Raw genomic sequence first — 26873 nt, forward strand, 5'->3', positions numbered from 1 at the left:
CTGAAATAAAGCTTCTGTTATTGGAGCTTAGCTGACAATGCTTTTGTGCAAGAAAGGAAAGGCTCCAGTTAGTTTTTCTGTAACTGAAGCCATATGGCATTGAAACTTGTTGAACCAATAATGAAACATGTCTGTGTCACAGAGCAGTTTTGATTCCAAGACATACAACGGACTGTTTGCAAAGTCACGTTGCTGGTTAAAACTACATTTTTTCAAATCGACAAATAATTTAGGGACTCAGCTGCTTAGGAGGATATGGTCTAGCTGATTGCCTGAGAAAGTTTTAAAAAATCCCCAAACCGGCCTGAGGTTCTCTGTTGACTCGCTTTCATAATACATTTAACTACACTGTGGCAAATCTTGCCAGCCATTTAGGCAAGTTGCTTAAGACACGTCAAGAGACACGAAGAGTAAAAAGGGTTTCAACCTCCTAATTTCCCATCCAACCTTCCCAACACAGGCACAGTAGTTGCACTGAGAAGCAGGTGAGTTGCTAATGCAGATTAAGTTGTCCTTTGAGGAGCTACTGCAGTCAGTCCACCCAGTAACCCCTGAACAAAGAAATATTTCCGTGACACGTCAGTGTTTCCAGATTTGGAAAGGACATGACAACAAATGCCTAACTGAACTTGCACAGCAAGTGAACTGTGGTGGAGAAAAGAGTGTGCAGCCTCCAGAGGAGGGCATGGAATGTCGAAGGGGGTAAATAACCTACTTGCTCAATGGTAGCGTTTACTGTATTTTATTTAGGTGCTTGGCAGTGAAGGAGGAGGTTGGAGGACGTCAGAGGTGCTTCAGCAAAGCTTGCTGGTGACTAGAAGTTTCTTCACTTTCATGTAGCATGCTTGTAGCCACCTGAAGTCCATCTATATTACAACATGAGCTATTCCCCCTCATTTTGGTTCTTAGCCTCAGTGTCACATGGCTTTGTAATGCGAATGTAAAGTAGCATTTTGTGGGAACTCAAAAAGCTTTGGTAATTCTTTTCAAAAAGCTGAGCTTTTCTGAATTTCCTTTAGCGCTGGGCTAGGACTGCCCCGAGAATATCGCATTTCATAATCTCTTGGTTCCTACTGGCCCCAGGTATTAGACAAGCGTAAGACTCCCCCGCTTTCCGAGCGGGAGGAGCGCTGCGTGGTGGTGGGCTCCGGGCTGGCAGCTTGGGTTTCCTCCTCAGGGACTGTGGGAGCAGATGCCTGGAGCTCCGTTTTTCCTGGGTTTTCTTTCTTTCCTCTCTGATTCTGTGTTGGGTAATTAAGGCCTGAAAGGTTGCCTTAAGTGCAGCCTTGGGAATTATATTTTACTGCAGACAGTGTTCCCTGTTATCAGTTATTCTATTACAATAGGGCCTAAAAATCCAATGCACATATGATCCTTTCTCGGAAATGTTTAGTATCAAAACACATTAACCACGGAGGCAGACAAGAAGATGCCTATGATCACGGTGCACTGTGGCACTGTAAATGGAGGTAACTTGAGCCAGCGTGCACTGGAAAGAGGCAGTCACTGGTGGCAAATCGCTCAAATCCCAGTTTGGTGCCTCCAGCACAAAATTTGAGTCCTGAATCAAGGGAATGGAAACGCCACAGGGGACAAAATCGTTACTAACCAAAATAGCTGACATCATCCACGGTTGTATGGGAACCTGCCTGTCGGTAGGGGTATATATCAATTTCCTGGTGTGGATTTTCCATAGTAATTTATCACGCCGGCAAAAATAAAAACCCCAACAAAACCCAAACAAATGAAGTGAAAAAACAAAAGAGTGCAATGTCTCATAATAAGCACTCTCTGTTGTGGCAGCAGCTGCAGTTTCTCCTCTCAGATTTCTTTTCTGTTATTATTCAGAAAGAATCAGCAGCTGCTTAGGAAATATTCCAGAAAGATTCATTGAGAAGTTCCTGGTTGTTTTTCACATACTAATCTGACAGAAGTAACGTCTTCAAGGAAGGGACTCGTTCTCCTGTTTTTCGTCTGCTCCTCATAAATTAGTGGCTTCTGATAACGTGGTTATCTAAAAGGAAACAGCAGCAGGAAGAGTCCACAAATAACAGGTCCAGGTGATGGGAGACAAGTATGGTTTTTATGTCACAGAGGGGGTGTGGGAATTACTTAGGTTATTTTAACGGTCGCTTTCGCATCTCTTTAAAAACTTTTGCTCAACCAAACTGCTTTCCAAGTGGGTGTGTCTGGAGGGAACACCCATAAGAGGGATCATTTGGAAGAGACACAACAGAGGCTCCTCTAAAAGTAGCATACCTTCAGGACACGTTAACTCTGAAGTTATTTCGCTGCTGTCATTGTGCTCTGTGCTTTAGGGCTGGAGCGTGCCGCCATCAGAGTCCGGGCGGGGAAGGTGTTGGGGTGGAGCTCAGTGGGACGGTCCAGATCGGTGCCTCTGAACAGGCACTCCTATTGCTAAACTTTGCTGTTCTTTCTTGTGCGCCTTCTTTTAACTGGGATGCCTGCTCGACAAGAGCATTTCTCCCCATAATGAGGATGCCCAACGAGAGCTGATGCCTGATCAGAGTCAGGAAGCCGGCAACCGGCAGTTGTTAAACAGGTCAGAGGGGTAGAGGTGAGCAATCGTGTCAAGGCTCAGAGTTCCCCAAACCGTGGCTGGAAGCTCTCACCCTAAGCCTTTCTCCCGCCATTGGCCCCTGTGATTGTAAAATGAATCACATTCCCATTTCCAGGTCGCTGGTGCATGAGGGCACAATTCAAGCGTCATCTTTTGAACGATGTTTGCCCATCATTCAAAATCAAAGCCTGTTTGTCCTTCCCCTGTCCTTCTGTGTCACGGGCAGCCCTGCCTCTGAACGCACTCCGGGCAAATCCAAAGCTGCTGTTGGCATCCAGAAGTGAAGCTGTGGATCTTCACAGAGCCAATATGGAGCCTCCAAAGCTCTCAAGACCATGAATCTTGCTGCATGGGGAATTAAATGCAAAAGCTGCTTCCTCCTCTTTTGCTGTTACTAGCGGGTAGGGAGAAAAAAATTAAACCTGGGTAAAAGCAATTTGAATCTGTGATGGCCAGTGCTGTAAGACACTGTCCACTGAAGTATACAAGCTCTCAGGAATGTGGACGAGATAATTGGAGGTTAATAGAGCTTTTACTGCTGGCTGCCTGGCCAATTATTTTTATGGAAAAATCCTGACTCTTTCCCTTTACTGGAGTGAGTTCATGATCGTCTTTTAAGAAAGCTGTATTCTGAGAACACATACGCATTTGCATACGGATGGTGTTCTCTTGCAAAGTATTTGAATAAAAATAAAAGAAGAATGAAAACAGGAGTTTTCACTCAAGGGAAAAGTTAATGAACTCACTTCTCTTTCTTTCACTCTCTGATTAAATATTATGTTACCATTTTATCTTTGTGCATGAAGAGTAAAGCCCTATTCTGTATTTTGCCAGCTTCATTCATGAAGCTTTGTATTATTTTTGCTGCAATAAAAAATTAGAAATTACTCTCTCCACATGAGAAGCAGAATGGAGAAGAGAAGAGCAGTAATTCCCTGCAGTATGGAGGAAGGAGAAAGTGAAAGATGACACATTCTCTTTTGTTTGTTTGAATAGGCATGAGATGTGCTCCAACATGTGCTGACGGGAGCAGTCAGAGAAGACTGGCTACAGAAGCTCAACAAGAAATGCAAAAGGCATGACCTGCTATGTAAGATATCAGTGAGACCTTTCTTTCTGAAGAGTGTTTTTTTTCTTTAATGCTTATTATTTCTGAGAGCCCGTGGGCTCAGTAGCAGATTGTACTGATGTTTTAAAGTTGACTGCTTGATCACTCTAATTCAGATCCTGTGGATTGTCAGTGTTGGTAGCTAAGTGGATTTCAGTGGATTTTCAGATAGACCAGCTGAGCACCACTGGACTTCTCGTTCTGTAATGTTCAGGTAGCTCAGCTGAGCTGGTGTTTGTCACGTGTGGCACCACCTTCTTTTAGGTGGCGGCAGAAGCGTTGGCAGCATTCAGATAAATAAGTCCAGATTCGTACGCCAGAAGATGATTCCAGAATTGGCTTGGCATTTTATTAACACATCAGAAGGCTATTGCCATGAATTTGTCAGTCTCCGGATATACTAAATTTGCTAGGAGTCCCTGACTGAGACAGCACCAGAAAACTAGCTCTGTATGAAAGCAACTCCGTGGGGAGTGCCCATCACCTGCTAAATATGGCTGGTTTTCAAATGTTCTTGAGAATGAACATTGTTGCTTTTAATCCAGAAACGGATGCAGGGTTTTACAGAGGCTTAGTGCCTGAATGACTTGCAGTCTTGTTTGATCGGCTCTTGAGATGTAAGTAGAGGCAACAGAAGAGATATCCACATGCAAACCTTGTAAACCACACTGTTTTCTGGGGGAAAAAATGTAAATTCCAAATAAACAAGAATGAAAAGCAATCAAACGTGAGAATGGGGAAAGGAGATTTAACATTTAGAAGTGGACCCCTCCATCCAGGCATTTCATCTGTGCTGCTGTTACTGGCCCATTGCTCTAGGTAGTAGGAGCAAGGCTTCTAGCTGCCAGTCAACCATTTTCTTTTTGATAATTATTCACATTGCTGTAGAAACGGAAATTATCTCTATTTTCTCACTTCCCAATTGAAAACTGTAATTGCAGCTGCTCCCTCCTCCTTGTTTGGAAGTTTTGCATGCAGAGAGTCATCAGCCAGGCTTGCCTTAAATCAAATCTTCCCATGCAGCCTGGGTTATAATCTAGCGAGCACAGCAGCTGTCTAGTCTCAGCAAGGAGAAAAGCAACACATTTCTCCAGCCCCTGGCTAGGGAATTCCTGCTAAAAGAAAGGGGCTATGCCTTGTCTGGTGCCTTTACAAAAACGTAAAGGAGTCAGTTTCCTGAGGGCTTTCACAGATATTGCTAATCATCTTAAATTGAGACAGGGCTTCCAAAACCAGCATGTAAATCCCCGTAACACACCTTCGATTCTGTCTCCAAGGCTGTCCGGCTGCCCTGACCCTCCGTGACAAGCTCTGGAAATGCCGTGATACATCCTTTCGCACTAGTCCTTCCTCACTCTTCAAGCCCCCTCGCTCTTGGGTCATCTTGCTCACAGGAGATGCGGCTCCACAGCACTGCTGCCATGGTGGTGGGTGAAGAGCTGGTCTGAAAGCGCATGGGAAGTCTGAGTGGCAGGGAATGCACAGGCTTTCATCCCTTTCACCAACGGAGAATTTCCTCGGGGATACAAGAAAATAGACAGAGCCCCCTTGCAGACCTGCCCTGCCCAGTTTTGCTCACTCATCTGTGCAAAGGCTGGATTGGAGGTCTCTTTAAAACCATGCTAATAGTATTTATTCATGCTGTTTTTACCAAACCTTCTCATTCTGCTATAAGACATGCAATTCATGAATAATGGCAACTACTCCCCGTCACAGAAGTGTATTTTGAGGGACACAGTATATGCAGCCTTATTGGATATTTTCCAGTGACTTTATATGCAGACACTGCTTTCTCACAGAGAGCCAAAATCTGCCCTCTTCTGAAGTCTCTTGGGTCTAAATTAGTGAGACTTTTATATATTGTGATTTGAATCTGAATGTGTTTCCTTGCTTGCAGTCCCTGCGGTCACAGAATAGGCAAGGAGACTTTGTGCTGTAGTTTACCTTGGTTTTTTTCGGCTGTCCTGGTGAACCACATGGTCAGTGGACACATTCCCTGTGTTGCCAATACAGGAGCACCTTCTAAAAGTGAACATCCTCAAGGATGCAAGATTTGCAAAGGCACAGATGTGTGGAGCAGTGTCCTAGCAGACTGCAGGAGCCCCCAGCTGATGGTTCATCTGAAGGTCTGGGGTGAGATACAGCTTCTCTGAGAAGTTAGCATCTGAGTTGCTTCCCTGACCATTACCCAAGACTCAGAGAAGACATGCTGGATGAGCTGATGAGCCTTTTGTACTGCAGATACCCTCAAAACGCTGCAGGGTCAAGAGCAAAGTGCCAAACTAGAATCAATGAGGCCTTATGTAGACACTCAGGAATAACAAGGCAACCAGTGGATTTGCAGGCAGACTGTAACAGCTTGTTATCTGATGTCCCCTGGGCACAAACACTGAGACATCTGCAGTTTTTGACCCGTTTTTTTTTCTCTGCTGACTCAATAGCTAGTTAGCTTGTCATCTGATGTGAAAACAAAACAGAGGGAAGAAGACAGCAAATTGCAATAGGCAGGAGATGCTGGACTATTAGGGTGCCAAAAGGACCAGAAATAAAGTAAGTACACAGGTTGCTTTGCTCTCCTTTATTATTTGTGCATCAAGCTCTCCGAGTTTGTTTGTGGAACTCTGTTAAAAGCAGAGGTTTCAGTTTGCCAGTTGTCATTGAACTTTTATGTTGGTTTTATTTTGCATGTATTTTGCATCTCTAATCTCTTTGCTTGACACTGCAAGTTAGAAATGAACCTGAAAAACACACATTAAGACTTCACTGACTTTCCCCGATTTTCATCTGAGAACACAGAGCTCTCTTTGTATCATCTCCTCCAGTCCCATCAGATGGAGGGAAGATGCCCAGAAGACTTTCTGCATCGTCCTTTGGTCTGAGATCTCTGCTTCTTGGGATGCAGTGACTGCACTAGCTTGTATCATGCCTCTTTCCTCTTTCTAGGCTCTTGCTAATAAAGAGTGTGCCCAGATTGTCAGACGGGGTCATGATCAGCAGCCCCAGCCTAGTCTCTTAATTAACTCCTGTTAATGTAAATGCACTTGAAAAGATTCTTTTAGCCGCAGTGTTCAAGAAAATACAAGTCCTCTTGAAAAGATAGCGTGTGTCTTCTTTCATGGCTCGGTATAGTGACAACACTGTCTTGCTGTATGAGAAGGATTTGCCACATCCTATGGTGCTTGCTTTTTATCCCTGGATTATAGATTATTTTAAATCAACTCAGGATAATAGGTGACGGCTCAGTGTATATTATGTGTAGCATTTCAGTCTTGCATAGGCATAGACCTCCTGGCTTCTTGTTTTGGTAATTTCCATGTCTCAGACTAGCCTAAAGTTGAGGTTGGGTTATGCACCCTCATAGAAGTAGAAGGTAACAATATATGAGGTTCTGGGACCTTCCAGAGAAACGCACTGTTACTGCTTCTGATTTAATCTGATTTATCCTCATTGCGTGGATGTCCTACTCATTGCAATCAAGGAGAGAAAAAGACTTGAGCCTGTTTCTGATGTGGGAAGACAGCAGTCCGACAGGTAAAAAACACAAAGTAGAGCTAAGTTCAGATTGACCTTAGTGAAAAAAAGGCAAGCTCCCAAAATGGAGTGTATCTGGACTGTATCAAAAGTGAATTTGGAGCAGGGCGAGAGTTGTACCTGCTCATGTTATAAGCAGAGACTCTCCCCTCCCTTGTGACTTCAGTTTTGCCTAGGAGAATCCATATAAAAACAAAGGCCAACAGAAATGTTTCTATTGTTTTCCTTCTCTGTTTCTAATGAAAACTGTTCCTTTAAAACAGAGCAATATCCTCCCCTATGATTTTTGCAGTCACAATGCAGAAAGAGAAAAAACCTGAAAGCAAAATTGACTCCTTTTGATTTTTCCTAGTTCAAGAGATGAGACATGCCAGTGGGAAAGAGAACAAAAATCATGTCGAGTAAATCTGGATTTTAAACTGCCTCTAACGATCAACAGCAATCATACAAATATTTATTTCTGATTTTACAGTTTATTTGTGTTTAAGCTGACAGCAGATCTTTAATTTGGCATTCAGTCTTCATTTCATAAAAATATGTATTTTTTAGATTGGTTCTTTAATTATTACTTCTGTAGGAGTTCAGACAGCAAGTTGTTGGGGGATAATTTTGTCATATACTGCCTTAGCATGTACTTTCTGTTCACTAATTCCTTGGTTGCTGATGCTCAGTTTGGTACTAGAGATCAAATCCTATTTGCAGTGAAGTTGACAAGAAAATGTCCAATAGTTTGAATAGGGTGTTGATTTTATCCTTACTGTTCGTGCCATAGTGGAGGCTGCCATAACATCTAATGCCAAATCTTTAATACCTATCTAGTGCTTTGAAGTGCAGTCCCTCATATTGGATAGTAAGCGTTCACAATTTCAACCAAAAAGCAAGGGGGGGAACTGCAGCCCTGCTGCTGGAAGTGCAAAAGAGAGGCATGAAGTAGGAGGATGTCTCTCATTTACTGCATAACAGGTTAGATGATAACTTTTGCATGTGGTTTGCTCATGTGGCGTCAGTGACATGGATGCGCAACCCACAGCCACGGACAGGTCTCTGCAACCTGTTTTCTTTCCTAGTTATTATGGCTTTAACCTGTAGACCATCATGCAGGCAAGCATCTAGAGATATGCTGCTAAATCTATACGTATGCACGGAAATATCACGATGCATGGAGTTTTCTCCTCATGTGTTTAGTGCTCAAAAATTCCATCAAATTCAACAAGAACTCAGGATGTAATATAAAGCAGCTGTTTATGAGTGCTTAAGCAGTTAGGAACCAAACTTCAGGCAGCCAGATTTGAAAAATGTAGTCAGTCTTTAAATGATGTGCTCTATTGAAAGGAGTCTAGTCTAAAAAAGCTCATGAAGCATTTATGATGTAAAGAAACCTGTAGCACGCGGTGTGTGCTTCTTACTTTTCCTGGATTTCATTATGCCTTCCTGCCTCACAGAACAGCTGTAACATTAAACCCATTGAAATTTGTAAAGTGCTTAGAGATCCACTGAAGGGAGGCAGAAGAGGAGTAAAAGGTACTCAATTTTCATTGCTATTATATCAGGCAAGATAATTTCCAGAGTGTCTTCATAATAAATAAGAATAAATAACTGCAAATGTAGAATCTGTTCTGTGCTCATTAATAGGTATTTTTTGGGCTGTGGTTGAGGAAAATTTTAAGGAGAAGATGAGTGTAGATTTGAAGATTTGAATTCATATTTCAATACCTTTCTTGGGGCCATGGGTTGAAGCATTAGGGTGCGCTTTACTAGTGCATGAACACTATCCAGGTCTACTGGCATTTGAATAATAGTGGCAAATAGTTTGTTTGACCATTTTCTCCTGTCAAATTTCAACTCGATTTTCAAATAAATCATTCACCAATATTTTTTCCTCATGATTTGGTTAGCTCAATAGCCACCTGAACAATATGCATCAAATAAATTACTCACTTTTTCCCCATCAATCTGCAAATAATTTATTCACAAATACTTTTTACATGAGGCAGCCAGCTCTAGCCAGGACAAATCAAGGTAATTTCCTACTCTTTTGATCAAATGCCAGTAGGACTTTATCTTGGACAGCTCAATAGAGACAGGTTTTAATGCATAATACATAATGGGTAAGCTGAGTTTTTCACAGTTCTTTGTGAGCTTTCTGCTATGGCCCATATTTCTGTTCAACTACTGAGAAAGGAATGACAGGGGGGCATATATTTTCCATCCAGGTATGCTCAGAAGCATTTCACAAAACCGACCGTACAGCTTTGAGGGCATAGGGCTCACGTCAGCTACAGCCATGGTGGGGCAGCCCCTTGGCTGGAACATGCAAGCTGTTTAATAGAGCAAGGCGAAATTTAACAAGAGTTGAGGAGAGGAAGTGAAGACGAGTATTGTGCCCGCTCCGAAACACAAAGGGAACCTAGAGGCAGAATGAAATCAAGCAACGTGGAATTTGGCCAGCACACTGGGGATAACATCCCTAGCTCTTGAGAAAAGGGTCTTTAATGAGCAGCGAGGCCACGAGACGGCATATCCCCATGTAGATGTCTCCAGGACAACGTTCGCGCTGTGGTTCCCTTTCCCCAGGTTTCTCATGCAAGCAGTTTGGAAGCTGCTGACAGTCCCCTTCCAGCCATTAGTGGCTGTCGTATTGCTGACGGAGCAGTTGAGCATGGCCTTATCTTCCTGTCTGCCTATCCCTCTCTTTTCTTGTGGAGAGCTTATGGCTGCCACACACCATGTAGCTAAGGCAATGGGACCAAAAGATTTCTCCCCTGCTTAAGGTTTGCAGCCAGCAACCTGCATGGCACGTGAGCAGCACTTTTGCAGCCCCTGCCACTAAACAGGGTGCTGGGTCCTTGTCAGGGTGGGTCCTTCTGCTGTGGGTCGGAGGTGTATGGGACTTCTGAATGCTGTTTACCCTTGCACTCCACGCTGCATGCGGGCCTGCTACGCAGTTGAGTCGCCTTTGTCCTCTGCTGCTCAGGCAACATGGTGGGGAGAACAAGAGTTGTTTAGCCATGTTTGTCACAAGAGAAATTTTGCAAGAGCTAGCAAGTATATGTTGGAGGAGTGGCGCAAATAGGGAGTGGTTGCATGTGGGTTTCTTTAGGATAAGCATGTGTTCATGTTCATGCACATATGTGCATGCATATTATTTAATATAACCCTTCAATCTTGATCCTTCCCTGAGATTCTGTCGCCTAATCTAGTTACCCCAGAATGAGAGATGCCTTCAGCCTATGCATTATGCAGAAACCTAGGTATGAAGAAATACAGGCAAACATTTCTGCAGCATCATCAATAAATGAATTAGATGTGGTATCTACCAACAACAACAACATGCTAAACTCTGAAAGTCAAATGGGGTGCTTTCCTGAGAAACAAACAACTGACCACATATTTACTCTGCATCTCATAAATAAACATGGAGAAAGCACAAAAACAGAGGAAGATATTTGTCTCGACTTTATACTCGGAGAAAGCTTTTGACTCAGTCTGGCTCTCATAGCTGAACTATACAAAATGGAATTGGCAGTGGGGAAAAATGACATAATCACATACATGTAACAATCCACTGAAAGTAGGACACGCAAAAAAGAGAAGAAAACAGGCTTTGAAGGAGAAGGTAGACTAACACAGCGGTCAGCTTCAGGCCTGCTCTTTCTGTCATCTATGCTGGAGATTTATCAGCCTCAGAGAAACGGTTCTCAAATTGACTGAGGGATCTCAAACACCTTTAAATTGTCACAACATTACGAAACGTATTTTAACACACCCTGCTGCAAGGCCATGTAGTGAGGAAGGAAAAACATCAGTGATGAATGGCAGGATAAAGACGCTCTCTTGAAAAGCACAGATGCAGAAAGAGACTTGAGAATTCCACATGGGTAATGGACTCCACAAGCTTTTTGCGCGGTGTAGGCAGTTAATGGTCTAATTCCATTTTTAGATATGTGAGAAGGGGAAAACCAAACAACGACTGAGAAATGATTTTTACTCTGCGCACAGCATGTGTGTATAGACCACAATGACATTGTATCAAGGGTGGGTGCCTGCGAGTCAAAAAGCACTTGGAAACATTGGAGGGTCCGAAAAACGCTGCAATGGCTGAAACTGAATCTTACCATGTGAGGCTTCAAAGAAAACAATCTATTCAGTTTAGCAAGGAGAGGTGATAGGAGCACGATGTATAGTTACTTATCCATGAAAACGGGATGGGTGTGCAGTATTGTAGACAAAGACATAACAAGTTCTGATGTCTCAAAGTTGGACAAATTCAACCTTGAAAGAAGCAATTTCCTAGCAGCAAGGATAATTAAACATTGGAATAAATTAGTAGGTGGAGTAAGGCACTTGTCGTTACTTGGAGTCTTTTAAGACAAGATGTGTTGTCTTTCAAACTCACTTTGATCCAGTTGCTGGGAAAAAAATCTATGGCTTGTGTATATGGGTCAGATTAATGGGTTACAGTGGCCCCTTCTGTCTGGAAGTCTGACTATATGAGAGGGAAAGTGGTTCTTAGTAAATATGAAGTAGAAGAGTGAGATGACGCTTGTTGAGAATACCACGCACCACAGCTCAGGATAGCAGGGGTTTACCTGTTCTTCTCACCAGTGTAACTAACAGTGCGTAGTAGCGGTGAAGTAGGTGCTGGTATCTGGCAGTTACAGTAAGGGCAACAGGGAGTTCCAAACTGGACAGTCATAAGGAAAATCTTTCCAAGGACATAATGAAAATGAAGTCACTGCTGTAACTTTTCAGCACTCTCATTCAGGTCCCGAATCGGTGATCCTCAAGTAGCAACAGAGCACAGGAAATAGGAAGCACAGAGCAAATGGGGACTGGGGCTCCTGCAAAATCAGTGGCCTTTGCATCCATGGTGCTGCAAGGCTTAAGAGGCACAAGGGGATATATTTTTAGGACTAGAGTTTGATGAAGGATCAGCAGTTTAACCAGTGTGACGGAAGCTGACCAGTAGGGGTGAGAGATCTTCTAACCTGTTTCCTGAATTTGATGTAAAGAACATGTCTTGGTTTACAGAAGTGATGTTTTCCAAGTGAAGGAAAAATGTGTTTGAATGCTGGCCAAAGGAGATAGAGCAGAATGATCGGAAAAAGGCAGCGAGAACAGGCATATGAGGGCATGGTAACCATAGATGAAGACAGTCTTGTTTTGTTTGGGCAGCCCTTTCTCAGTCACGCTTGTGGATTCAGCCCCATTTGCAGTTTGGGAGCTCGGAGAACTTCAGTATGGACAGGACTAAGCGTCCCCCAGGCGTCTCGCTGCTGCAGCTCTGCAAAGAGATCTACTGTATACAGGAGCTCAGGTAATTGTGGTTGGAGGGTGAAAGTTCTCATCAGTTTTAGGAGAGTCTTGTTTCATTCTTATCAGGCAACACCCTCTCTCCTGTAAAGCATTACAGAATGAATAACAAAGTCAAACCTAAAATCCAGTCTGATAACCATGCTCGGTTACAAACACAGTGCGCACTTTCTGCTAGTGGGAACAAACAACCTCGCCCATGCCAAGGCATGCTCAAGACCAAGGTATGCTGGAGACGCTAGAATAAAGCCTAAACCAGCCATTTTGTGCGGGAGTAGCAGCCCAAAACCACGCATAGGCTCTGGAGATTCCCCACACAGAGAAACGCGTAACTCGGATCTGGCTCCACCACACAGCAGAAAATCAGGTAGCCTGAAGGGAGCCGGGGCAGCAAACAGCAAAATGCACACAAGGAGAGCACCAATTTTGCAGTTAATGTGGCAAGGGGATTGAAAGAGCAAGTTACTGTGCAAGTTACTAGAGAGCAGGCCAGCGCCTCAATTCTTTGTTTTTACAAACAAACAGGAAATTAAATCCCCGAGCAAACAAAAATCTCTGTGAGCAGGCTGGGAAGAAAGGCGGCGAGCGGTGGCATGAACGCCGTGCGGCAGGAGCCCCTCATTAAGCAGGAACGCAGGCAAGGGAAAAGAAACCCAGTCCCAAAACAGGGCAGCGCTGCTTGAGGGGCGGCTGCCTGGCACCCGTGGGGAGGAGCCGCCCTGCCACGCACCGCCTGGGGCAGAGGGCGGCCGTGCTCCCCGGCCGGGCGCTGCCCCTGCTTTCCCTCTCCTGACCCAGGCCGGGACTGCTCCGGGGAGCGGCCAGGAGCACAGACAGGCCCACTGCTGCCGTGTGTGCCCGTGGAAGGGCAGGGGACACGAGTGGGCCCAGCCGGCAGTGTTTTTTGAGACTATACCTGCATGGATGGGGACATGAGTGGACCCTGCAGCCAGGGCTGTGTGACCAGGTGCGAGGGAGCCTCCGTGCCTGGGGGGTGTGCGTGGACCAGCAGGCAGCCCCCGGCTGGGGTTTGTGCGTGGGGACAGAGGTGGGTGGTGGTTCTATGTGCGGGGGCCCTGCGCTGGAGGTGTGTCTGTGAAGAAAGGGGGCATCAGCCGCCCCCCACGCTGGGGGTACCCGCGTGTGCGAGGACAGCGGACACGAGCAGACCCTACCCCACAGCGGCGGGGCCGGGGGGGGCCCCGCAGCCGGGGCAGGACGGGGCAGGAGCAGCGCCATGGCGGCCCCGCGCGCCCGCAGGGCCCAACGGCCGTTCCGCGAGGGCCGGCCGCCCCGCGCCGGGGACCTTGCCCGGGCACCGGGGCTTTCCCGGGCCACATGTGCGGGGCGGCCCCGGGATGCCGGGAGCGGCAAGAGCAGCACCGCCCTCAGCGCGGCCCGCGCTTGGCGAGGCGCTCCCCGCCCCGCGGCTGGCGGCGGACGGGCCGGTGGTGCCCGCCCTCCTCCTCTTTAAGGGGGTGGGGGCCGGGCCGGGCCGGACCCCCGCACCGCCCCCGCTACCTGCGGGCGGGGGCGCGCGAGGGCGGGCGCTGGGGAAAGTTTGTCTCTGTGGTTGGCTGCGCCGCGCGGCGCGGCCGGTCGGGGCGGGCGGGCGGCTCCGTGTGCTCGCAGGGCAGCGGGAGGCGAGCGGCCGGCCGAGGAGCGCGCTGCCGCCGGTCCCCGGGCGAGGCGAGCGTGTGCGCCGGCGATCCCCCTCGCGTAGGGAGAGGCACCCGCGCAGCCCTGCCAGCATGGGGCGCCGCGGGGAGAGGGCGTCCTGCCTGCCTCTCCTGCTCCTCATCCTCCTGCTGCTGCTCGGTGAGCCCGGGGAGTGCGCGACCGGGGGCAGCGGGGAGGGTGGCCGGGGGGGCGGGCCGGGCTCGGCCACCTCGCCTGCAGGTAGCGAGGGAGGGCCGGGCCCGTGGGCGCGGGCCCCTCGGCGGGGGGGAACCGCCCGCCGTGCCGTGTCCGCCTGAGGCGCAGCGGAGCCCAGCCGGGGCGCTGCCTTCCGAGGGGCGGCGGGGGGCCGGGCAGCGCCGCCTGCCCGCCGGGCCGTGCCGTCCCCCGGCTGGCCGGGCCGTCGCCGCCTTCGCCCTCTCCCAGCCCGCCCGCGGGCGTTAACGGCTGGCGCAGCCCTAACGGCTCCGCAGTCCCCCCGGCCCCCGCTGCTCCCTCCAAGGGCCGGGGCGCGGATTGCTGCCGGGTATGGCCCCGAAACTTTAAGGGGCCTCCTCAGAGTAGAGATGGGGCGTGGGGGGTGCTGCTTGGCGTGAGAGGTGTTCCCACAGGCGGCCGGGGTCCCGCGGCGGGGGTAACGTGACAGGGTAGCCGGAGTTGCTCTTACACGACCTGGTGCGTGGGCTGTGGCCGCCCTAAGGTAAGGGCAGTGAAATTTCACCTCGCAGAGCGCGAAGCGACTCGTTTCAGGGCCGAGGGGGTGATCCTTCTCCTGCCTGTCCCAGGAGGGAGACTGCCGGAGGGGCCCCCGCAGCCTGCGTGCCGGCAGCAGAAACCCGGCTTCTGCGGGCACACGGGTGTTGGGGGGGAGGTATACTTCTGCGCCCTCCCCTCCTGGCTCTGGGGGTTTGCTGCCTCTGCCGTGAAGTTCTCCTGCTAAGAGATAACAAATAATTGTGTAGGTGATGTTTTATGCCGTGTTCACATAATTGTGTAGCTGTCGTTAGCTTCACGTGTGGCATTGTTCCTTACCGGTGTCATGCCAGGCAGGCGGCGCGCAGAAATAAAGACACTAGCAAGAACTACACAAAAGGATGGGTGGTGGGTTTTGGTTTTTTTCCTTTTTTTTTTCCTTCAACATTGGACTTATAGCATTGTTGCTAACAGCGTTACTGAAGTAACAGTGAGTTTAACTAGAGAACAAGATGATTGTTCAGGTAAGACAGTTATGCGTAGTATTTAAGCGGTTCTGTGTCAGCTCTGTGCAGTCAGAAGTACTTCAAGTGCTGATGAGCAAGCATGCCCCACAAATTACTATATGCGGTTCTTGATTCAGAACACTTGACTAATTGCAGGTAGTAAGTGGGAGCCTTTTCCAGATTTGGGGTGGAAAGAGTGAGTAACTAAACAGTGCCCCAACCCCACACTGCAATGCTCTTCTTTAAACAAAACTCTTATTTTCTGACTTAGTTTGTGCTTGTACTTTTGACATTGCTATGACTAATTCTTTTTTTAAAGTCTGCCAGAGCACTTTCCTCATGGTTTGGCTGTTCAATCTTTCATAGCCAGGCCTGCAGAGCAGATAGTTGCAGTTGAAAAGTCAGCTTCCTAAACCTGGGCTTGTCCCAGTCTCTTTTCTGAGGCTGCTTGCAGGCAGTGAGGCGATTGGGGCAGAAAGGTGTCTATCTACAAGTCAAGATCCTGCCACACAAAGGTGTCCACTGTGCTTTCTCTTACTTGCAGCTGAGGTTAGTAATCTTGTTTATCTTTACAATATAGGCATTCTGCCAGCAGGGGAAACAGTGAAGAACTGGAGAGAACACCTTTAGCATTGTTCTTTAGAAACAGGGAATAAAAGTTTTCAAGAGAATGGTTTAGTAGGACAAGTGGAAAATCAGGACTCTCAGATACTCAAGGTCATGCAGCAAGAAGTGAAAACTGTTAAGGATGATGTGCAACAGGAAAGTTGTTTCCTTCTTAATTCCAGACAAAATAATTAGAAGAACTTAAAATGTGCATGCACAGATATCTGGCTACTGTTCATGATACGGTTTGTCTGGATGTGCTGAGTTGCCTTTTGGGGATTTTTTTTTTTTTTAATTGGAATGGTGCTGTTAAAATTGAAAGTGCTTTTGTGTGCAGGAAAAAAACACCCTGAACTTTTCAGTCTTACTTGTGGTGTGTGTTGCAGTGCGGCTATCTTCTGGTACTATTACTTCGAAGCTTCTGTGAGATATTCCAAATGTTAAGAGGTTGGGAAGGTAGTGTTCCTCTCACTAGGAAAAGTATGCGTCTGCGAACATGTGTTTTCTAGCAGCTCTTTAATAGAGAGACAGGTTGGAGCTTTTTGTTAACTAATGTGCTGCAAGTATTGAGGAATTCCTGTATGAGGGAGGTGGAGGGAAGGAGTTGAAGCATAGAAGAGTTCATCCCTTGCGTGTATTTAGGCTTGATTGTTTGTTCAGATCTTTACGAAATAACCCAGCAAAAGGATGCAAATGGCTGAAGTATTTGGCTGTGGCAAATAAGAATGTGTTCTCATCCTTTCTCCTGGATCCAGTACAGTTATAATCTGTTTGGTAAGGAGATTGGGGATCCTGAAATTACGGCTTGATCTAGTCTCTCTCTTCTCTTCCTTCCTTTGGTGTGGTTAGATCCTGAGAAGAGAGGGCATCATGAGAGTGTTTTGCACTGCTATTGCCTGTTTTATGTGTGATTTCATTCTGCAGTCAATCTGCCTAATCAACCTGCGAAATACTCTGGAAATCCTTCCTAGGACAAGACATCCAAAAAACAAAACAGATATCTGGTGATTACCAGGGTTCAGGCTGTAAACAGTAAGCCTTGCAGCTCCTGGATTTTTTTTCCCCCCCCTGGTTCTTGTTTGAGATTCAAGGTAAGAATTTCAGTGTATCTGAAAAAAGCTGATTTTTGTTTAAGTGCTATGGGGCTTGAGGATCCCCCAGTAGATCCTGGGGGAAAACTATTGATGGTGGGTTTCCCAGAGATGGCCTTTTTCTTACTACCATTTAGACCTCTGTGACACTCGCTGTCCACTATGATGAAAGTCAGTTCTAGCATGCCAGATCCCCAGGAGCCTTGTGCATACATGAATAGAGTTGTTTCCTACAACTCGTATCTGAAATTCTTTATTTTTTTTCTTTTCTTTTCCTAAGAAGCTACAACAATTAGTCATTTGAATCAAGGTTTAATTCAAGCTCTGCAATAGAAGGCTTTTGGTAATTAGTGTAAGTTATTGTGATCATGAACTTCAAGGAAAAGCATGCTTTAATCTTTCCCTGCATTTGCAGCTAAAGTGAAAGCATTAGAAAATGGGAGAGCCTCGAGGTTTAGGGCAGGGAGACGATGTAAGGATGATTGCCCACGGAGCATTCAAGGTATGTTAGAGTGGAATCTGCTTCCTGTTCCCTTGCTGGTGCCTGCTCACCTGCCGGCAAGCTCAGGGCTGGTGCTGGTGGCCTTTGCCTGCCTGCTGTTGGAAGAAGGCAAGCTCAGATAGATCCTCACTGGTATTCGGAGAAGGAGCTGACAGCTAGGCCTGCCTATCTCTGTTGTAGCTTTAGAGGAGGTTAAAAAGGGTCCCAAAAGGGAAATACCAACAAGCCTGTCCTGCTCTTAGCAGCTGCAGACTGCTAAGGTAATAGCACGTACGTAGCATTGGAACTGGGTTCGTGAGGCGCTGAAGGGCAGGTGGTATTGCTGAGGAAGAAGCGCTTTCTGTGTGGTTTTGCCATGCCGATGTATTTTCTTAGCATGTAGGCTGTGAGAAGATGTGGGAATCAAAGGGCGAGCAGCGTAGCAAGTGTTTTTTCCTTTACATCCTGTGTTCTTTTGGGTTGGCAAATGATAGCTTAGTCACCTTTTCTGGCTCTCTTGTGTTTTTGTAGGTTCCTGTCCGGGGCTCCTTTTTAGGGAGTCTGGGTGCTTTTTCTGAAATTCTTCGACCTTGTTCTCCAGGTTTCTCGATTGCTACATTTCAACATAGCAACAGCTTGCTCTCTTTAGGTAGCCTCTGTTGTATTTGGCTCTAATCCCTGAACTGAGGTATAAACCTGCCTGAACAAGGTTTGAAGTAAGCAGTAGGGGTCATTTAAAAATGCAGCCACATTCTTGATTAGAGGGGAATGTACTTAAGAAATAATATATATCCATCCGTCTAGCTATATAAACAAATGTTCAGGGACATTTGAGATTTCAGCTTTCACATCTAATAAATTTATGGGTTGATTTGTTTTTGTGTGGTGGTTGGTTCCCCCCCCAAGTCTCCATAATCCTTGTCAAACACGTACCTGGAAAACAGAGCTGTATATTTTTTTAGTAGGAAAATGGTTAAATATCTCAGTAAGATACTTTTAGAAAGTGAACATTTCAATTGTCTGTGTTTAGATGTCTTTCACCGATATTTTTTTTTGTGTGGAGTTCTGTGTTTTAGAAGGAAGGGAAATGGACACATTATCTGAAAATACGAATTCTTTATGATAATGTGTAGAAGTGAATCACTTGAAAGTTAAGTTGGAAAGAACTTGAGGAAAACATTACTAACATGAGCTGGGTCAAAGTAGGGGTTATGTGAGTGTCTATCAAGGTCTCTAGTAGTTTCGAAAGAAAGATATTAGGTGGAGTATGAAGTAAGAATCTATATCATAATACAAAGAAAAATATCTTTTTAACACTTTGCTTTTGACTTTTATTGGAGATGTTGTAGTTACTTCCCAGGCCCCTGCTAGACGTCCTGCTTTGTTAGAAGATCTGCAGTAGTCAGTGATAAAGTTTGTTTTCTAGAGACCTGTAAGGTGAAATTGTCTAGGGATACCAATGTCTCAATTTCTGTCCAAGAATAATAAGCAGTTTCCTGCATGACCCTAGTTCCTAACCTGAACAAGGTACCCCAAAACTGGATCGAACAAGACAGGGAGAGACTGTAACATAAGCAGTTTTTGTCTGGGTTGTTAGCATCTCCTGCCCTAAAGAAGGAATGAGCTTGTATCAATGAGATAGTAAGTTCTTCAATTATCCAGCTTTTTGTCAGTTGATTCTTTTGAAAACCTCAAATTGTAGCTTTCTTCCAAGGCTTGAATTCCTGCTGAGAAGGGCTTTAAAAAATAATGAGCTAAACTTTTAATACACCTTATGCATTAGGGTTTGCAAGGGGCAAAGGTATAAAATCAGTTTCAGACCAAGCTGCTTTTGGGATAGGATGGTCTGAAAAATAGACTGCTCAGATGCCAAAAGCCTTGAATAATGTCCTTCCAGATCATCAGCATATCTAAAATAAGATAAGAAGCAGGACAGAAATTATGGAACTTAAAAAAGTTTCTTAGTTTTTTGAGTTTCATATCAGAAACTGGCTTATTCGTTTACATGTGAGCTTTCATAATTATAAAGCATAACTGATTTCTTCTAACTGAGACAGAAGAAAGGATGGTCTTTTTTTTTTTCTCTGGAGTTGGAAGAGGTTTCAAAGCTGGGTTTCCAATGGAAATCATTATCAACTTTAACTATGGCATTCTGACTAAGTTTAAATTGAACTAGATAGAAGGTATAACCAGTGTTGCTAAATGCCTTTGTTGAGTCTTGTGAAGTTACAAAGCAGTATGGTAATGCTGGTAGATTTGAGTCGATGTAATTGCCATGGGGACTGCTTGAAACTTGTGGAAGTGTTGCAGTCAGTGCTCCTTTTCATTACACTAGATGAGGTGAGTTGCAGGGAAAGTCTTATGTGACAGGGTCTGAAGAAGCAGCCTGGAGAACACTATCTTTTGTATGCAGCAGTAGCAAAATATTGCTGCAGAAATATGAAGAATTGCTGAAGCAAGCTGAAGTATTTGACTACTGATAATCTCTATGGCCAGACAGAATTTGGCTGGATGCTCTGAAGGATCTGAACTGTTAGCTGAGCTATTGGAAGAATAGGTAAGTGAGTAAGACACCGAGTCCTGGATAGGATTTCCTTTAAAAAGGGATCTGAGGATGTTTTTTTGGAATTAATTGGCTTGTGAACTTCAGGAATGAGAACTAATTGAAGACTGAAGCTCCCAGGCAAGCGGTCACAGCTGCTGATAGGCAGGGCCACCAGCAATGCCTGTAGTGTATCTACTTGATACTTTTTGTTATGAGGATCATCTCTTAAATTGTTTATTATTCTGCAAGACTTTAGGCATTCATGCTGAAATTTTCTGGGCTGGGTGTCTACCACAGGTTGACTTTTTTCCCTAGGAAATTTAACCCCCCACCCCTCAAAAAAAGCTCTAATATTTCCAACAGTTACACTTGGGGAGGGAGCAGGGAAAACAACTTTTTTTTCTTTTTAATTCTTGCATGTTCTGGCCAATTTTCCCTCCTCACTCTTGAACAAATAATAACCTCAGCTGCTAAGCTGAGAAGTTCTAGCACCTCCATGGTTTAGAGCAAGAGCTGGAAATTTGGCTGGAGAGTTAACTTTGCATCAAGAATGTGGCTTTTGCTGTTCTTATGAAAAATGTCCAAATTTGGCCACATTATAAGACTTGGAAAAGCATCAGTTTGTAAATGCTCGGTAGGGAATTAGTCTCAGGTCCCTAGAGAAAGCACTTTGTCATTGCTTTTAAGGTGTCAAAGGATTACAGCTGGAATTGGGGACGGAGAATTGGAAGCCTCCTTTTTATTCCAGTTTCAGACTTCCGTAAATGTGTTGTGAAGTCCTTTTTTTTTTTTTTTTTCCTTCTCCTTTTTTTCCTCTCTCCCCCTTCTGCCAAATTGGCCGATGTTGGAGCAACGTGCTGGTCTGTGTGGATCACTGATCATATCTGCTGTGAGAGTCTGCTGCTTGTAGCACACAAAGTGTATATATATCATCTTGCTTATATGTGGCTTTAAAAAAAAAAATCAATGTAAACTTTTTGTGGTTTTTAACTTTTGTTCTCTGGCTTCAGTTCTTCTCTCAGGCTTTTTCCCAGGTGTCCCCCATTGTCCTTTACTTCATGCTGGCTGTAAAACCACTCCTGCTGCTATAGTTGCTCTCAAAAAAACAAAAGTGAAGGACTTATGCCACTCTGTTTAACAGGCTTGATTAGTCTGGACTTGCCTTTCTGCCGACTTTCTTAAAGATGTGGTTTAGCTATGCTGCTTAGTGCTTGCTTCATGGCTGCGATTTGCATGCTTTCATTGTTTTTGCGTCACTCTCTTCTTGCCATATCAGTAGCCATTAGAAAGAGTTTGGTGGAACCATTACTGGGGGTCATGTTGGTTAGCAAGAGTCCAGTTCTGACAAAAGCTAGCTCTGCTTAGGTTTGCCAGTCTTAAAAAGAATAACTGCCAATGTAAAGGACTTTGTTTTCGTGCATATTCCACTGTTAGCTCCAACTGCAGAGATTTAGCATCGTGTTTCAGTCAGTCTTTGATGCAATGTGGCTGTGGGGAATCTTTGAGCAGGCTGTAATGGCATTGTTCTCCTACACACATTAAAATGATTGTTGCAAGAGAGGCATCCACGGGGCTCTCTGCCAGCTTCTTATTGATGTGTTCAGTTTCATCTATTGACACACTACCCTTCATTATTACACAGTGAATCCTGTGGCAGTGGAATTTGCTGTTAAATCTGCTCTGCAAAAGAGAATTGGCAGGAGCTGCTTTAAAAGCAGTGTGACCCCTGCGTTTGCAAAGAATAGCTTTTAAATTCTAAACAGATGCTGAACTAATAGAGGACGCTTCCTAAATTTTCAGGGTACCAAACATAATCATTTTGAGAAAAATTCAGAATTCACATAATTTGTGAAACATGTTGAAGATTTTGATTTTTGGATGCACAGGAATTGCTACATCCTGAATTCTTATGGCTGCATTTTGATAACGAGTTCTGACAGATACGTAGTTCAAACAGATAACAAAGGAAACTATGTTGGCTTCTCTGACTAGTTGTAAGGCATTCAGTTAACTACGTTTAGCTACTGCTGAGGTTCTTCTGTCATGTGCGTTAGAATTTCTGTGCTAAAAATTGTGTTCTTTTTTCCAGAAACGTGTATCTAATCAGTACATGTATTCATTTGTGCTTGAATACAGCAAGTCATACTGAGGTGAAAATAGGCAATTATTTGTTAATGGAAACTGTTAGAATAAGCAGCGAGGTGTTAGTCTTTCCGTCTGTGCTCTAATCCTCTTCCGAGTGCTAGAGGGTGGGAGAGGTGATGCATCTTCCTTTGCCTTTTGCCATTGCCACAAACTGTTTTGTGCTTTCAGAGCACCACCTGCAATATTTACCCAGATGTAACAACCTCCACCATCTCCCAAAAGAAGCATTATGTTCTTTAGAAGCCCAGTGAGACATACTGTGTATTGGGAGGTGGTGTCAGTGAATGGAACTTATGTCTATGTAAAGAGCCTTTATGTTGTATGTACAGTGTGCTTGTTCATATTGAGTTCATATGGAGATTTAAATTAATGCGGAGTAATAAGTCTATTGCATCAACCTTGTTTCCCTTTGATCTCAGGGTTTGGTTCTAGACAAGGCATGCTATACCTCTTGGCTTAGAGAGCTTAAGTGCTTGGAGCAGGCTTCATCAGTGAGAAAATAAAGAACATGACAGCTTATCAGAGGCAAAATCACTCTGATTATCTGGAGGTGGGAGGTAGCAAGGTAAGCCTGGGTCTTTCATGTCTATCACAAAGCAGGGTTGAATGGATACTAAAGCTATTGACTAAGCCCTGGTTGCTGGCAACTGTATTGATAGGCACCTCTCAATAGTTGCACAGCTTCTGACATCGTTAGGTTTGTGGGTTTATTTATTTATTAAAAAAAAAAACCCAAAACCAAAAGGTTGAGAAAATAGCGTATATAGCATATATAGCCAGGAGTCAACGGGTACAGAAGTGTGGCTGCTGCTAGAAATTAGAGGTGGGGGAAGGAAGGTGAGGGGAGAGTACTGCTGCAGGACCCTCTTCCCAGAGAGAAAGGAAAATGGGGGAATAGCTTGTTTAAAATGGAAGAATGAGTTAAAGGTGTGTCTGCGTGAGATGGTGGTGTTGGGGCAGTTATCACCAAAAAACAGCCTTGGTAAAAAACACAAGTTTCTCAAAGCCCTGCAAGCAAATCTTGAAATACCCTAGTTTTCTAAGCAAAGTTTTCTGCTTACCACTGGCAGGTAAATGGAAGATCTGATTGTAGACTCCTGCAGAGTTTAAAACAAGGACTGAAGTGTGAAGCACATGGCTGCAGGGAATGCTGTGGCATTTGAATTGATGCTGGTGTCTGCCTTTTGAGTCTGAAAGAGAGGGGCGAGGGGGAGGCTGCAGTACTGTGAATAGAGTTACTGGGTGAGGATGTACTTCCAACATAGCTGAAGAACAAATGAGGCTTCAGATGATACCCTTGTTCCTGCTCATGACCAGAGGGCGCAGGGAGTGTGTCTGTTCCAGACTTTGCCCTCATAAACCTGTAAGTATCAACAAAGATAGGCCAAAGCTACTTAGAAAGGAGCTGTTAAAGGTGATTTAAAGTATTTCTCACTGATCCTCCTCTTGGTGTGAGCAGTCAGCATTTGGTTTGTATGTATATAGAGAGATTTTTCTCCCTGTCTGAAGCTGTAGAGGCACACTTAACCTCTTTGTGCATCTGGGCAAAGGCTGGTAACCTACAGGTAGATGCAGGGCAGATGCACTGGGCATTTCTGTACCCAGACTTGTCAGGTGGGTCCTTTCCTTGCTTTAATAATTCCTACCCAGACTAAGAAACTAATCCCCTTACAGTGCTTTCATGGAACATGCATATGCCATCAAAGTTGCTTGCTGGCTTCTCTTTCTTCTGTATTTTCTTTTGTCGCACTTCTGGTATTGGTGCATTGGGGTGAGAACTCGCTTTGCATATGTGGATTTGGCCAAAGTCCAGCATGAATACCATTCTCACATGAGTGACAGTCTGGCGTCAGCAGTAATCCCTTAGTGTCAGGGTTTCCTTGTTGCTGTAGGATCTTGCAAGACTTTGGTCAGGTGACTGTCGTAAGTACACAGACGTTTTTTGGAATTAAAGCCCTGCAACTGAGGTTTCCACCTCAGAGAAACTGCTAACATGAGACATCCTGTGACTGCCACTTGGAATGAAACAATGTGTTCAGAGAAGCTGTTTGCTGGGGAGATGATCAGTTACAGAGCTACAGGGTGAGCCTTGAAGAAAAGCAGGCTGTGCATGGGGGTGGGAAGATGTTTGGAGGTTTTGGCAGGGAGGAGGCAAGGGTCCAAGCTGCAGATTCTTTGAATGGCATAGTGCTGAAGAGCACTTACTTCATGCTGATGATTTTTTCATCTTGGTCTGGTGGCGTAAGGTCTTTTTTGACCTTGGGCGCACAGGAGGGGGGGTAAAAAGAAAAAATGGTGCCTGGGGTACCTGGGTGTGAGGAAAGGGGGCTGTGGGCTCATAGAAGATCTAGCAATGACACATGCTGGACCTCATAAGGACCCTTTCTTAGGACCTGTGTGCATTAAACGTATTGAAGGCCTGTTGAGAAGACTGATTGTAGGTTAGGTATTCTTTCCCCCTACCTCCTTGCTTAGGTGTTCAACTCTTATGTTGACAGGGTTAATGTGATGGACAGCTTTGGGTTTGAAGCCTTGTTCTGATTGTCGGAGGACAAAGGTACCTGATATAAGGGCCCATGTTGTGAATTGGTGGTGGAAGACAGCTAGTCTCAAGGAGTTTGGTAATGTGAAGCTAGAGTTTTCTGCTTTTGAATGTGCAGGTATGAATCCAGCCTTGTGTCTACCTTTTGCTGGGCCTGTGTAAAATGAATTACTGGTTTTGCTTCAATTGAGTGAACATATGTCTTCTGGCCTGAGCAAAATAGCAGCAGATACTGGGTGGCGTTCTAGACAACAGGGTCGCTCCCTGAACAAGGCTGAGTGAGCTCGGTACCCAGTTTCTGATACAAAACAGTCAGGTGTGTGTTGGCTGTGGCTAACACATGCACAAGGAGGCTGTCAAGGAGACAGCCCTGTTTGCCCTGTTTTTGACTGTTTTGTTTGCGTGGGTGAGTGAAGAACTTCGGTCTTCAAAGTTATTTGAGTGCTTCTCAGTACTATTTAACATCACCACTTCCCTCTGCACCTCCCCATCAATTGTTTTTACAAGCATTATAAATTTGAAAGGCTCATGAATTGATGATTGCTTTCAATACATACAGCCAAGGAGATTTTTAAGTTGTGGTAATTAATGCCCTACCTTTAAGACCTCTGTGTAGTCCTGGATGTATGCCACCAGATTATGACAGGAAATATCCTGATGATTATTCCTTTCTGTTTAGCAAGACCCCTAAATTCCTCACAGGTAATTGTACATACCCATTCTTTTGTAATTTGATATAAAATTTGATTTGGCTACCTGTGTTCTTGTTCTGCTGTGGTGTTCTTTGGAGACGGCAGGTTCATACATTGAGTGTAGCTTGGATGGTTGGTGGGAGCTCGTGGGGATCTGTGGCTCTGCTTCAGTAGCCTCTGCCGCAGGAGCTTGAGACTGTCTCGTAGCTAGCCTGCCTGTACTGAGGTCGTTCTCCTTTTTCTTGAAAAAGATGGCATGCATGCTTTTTATCGAAATAGATAAAGGGCAGTGAATACCTGCTGGGAAACTTGAATAGCACTCATTTAGACAGAATTCTGCTTATCTGGTGGTCTATATTGTTGGCATTTTTAGGAGAGTGAAATCTCTCTCTTGCCCTCTTTCAGAACATCTGTTTCTGTGCATGAAGTCATCTTTTGCCTGACTTTTTTCCTCCATTTGAATCCACTTCTACCTAAACAGTCTCCTCTGCAGCATCAGAAGTATGAATGCCAGTAAGGATTTTGTCAGGTCATCTTGGGTGTTTTGTTCTGCAGGAAAGTCACTATGGGTAGAAGCACTGGAGTGTATACTTCTGATAGGGCAGAACCATGAGAGGCTGTGGGACTTGAGCTGAGCTGAGTTTGAGCTCATTGATGCAGGATGATAGCGAAGGTATAACTGTGCATGTGAAACTTTACAGAGGTTCCTCACTGCATCTGTCTCAGAAGAAGGACCTGTATGCCATCTCTTGTGACTGTACCAGCTGGTCTAATGAGAGGTCTCTAAAGAATATTGCTTTAGACCACTGGGGTTACATAAATACTGCTACTCGATAATACAGTTATTCTGTGACTTGAAGTTATAATTCTGATGATGATTTCTGCCACATGCATGCAGAATTATGCATTGCATGGAACTCCTGTCACGAGTCCCAAGTAATAATAAACCTAGAGTTTAAAACCAAGTAAGCTCTAAAAATGAAATAGTTGGCAGGACATTCTTTGAATTTATGGTGATAGTCATACAGAAATTCCACTGCCCATCTCTGGAATCTCCCCCCGCCCCAGCATCATCTAAATGTTTTTTATGTTGAGATAGAAACTAATTGGAATGAGTTAGTGTTTTCTTTCCCTGTCCTTTGACATTTCTGGCATTTAAGGAGGAAATAGGGACAAACACTTAACTGGGTGATATCCAGGCTTAGCAAGAGCTTGTGAAGTTAGACTGAGGAAGTCTGTCCTTTTTTCTTCCCTTTTACAGAGACAAGTTAAGGAGCCTCATTTTAAGCTTTTGCTGCAGGATGTTTCTTGTAACTTCAGTACTGTCTCATGGTCTTAGTCTGGATTTGATGTCTGCAATTC

The 26873-nt window shown here is 45.0% G+C and overlaps 1 protein-coding gene across 1 annotated transcript in view; it reads left to right on the top strand.

The window, feature by feature from the left end:
* Positions 1–13891: 13891 nt before the first annotated feature.
* The window catches only part of PTGFRN (prostaglandin F2 receptor inhibitor), a 73116-nt gene continuing 60134 nt past the window's right edge, over positions 13892–26873 (top strand). Inside the window, exon 1 of the mRNA XM_075174366.1 lies at positions 13892–14432. Coding sequence (XP_075030467.1) covers positions 13892–14432 — 541 coding nt within the window. The remainder of the gene's footprint in view (positions 14433–26873) is intronic.

Source organism: Calonectris borealis, chromosome 1 (assembly GCF_964195595.1).
Source record: "Calonectris borealis chromosome 1, bCalBor7.hap1.2, whole genome shotgun sequence".
In the NCBI taxonomy this organism is placed as follows: Eukaryota; Metazoa; Chordata; class Aves; order Procellariiformes; family Procellariidae; genus Calonectris; species Calonectris borealis.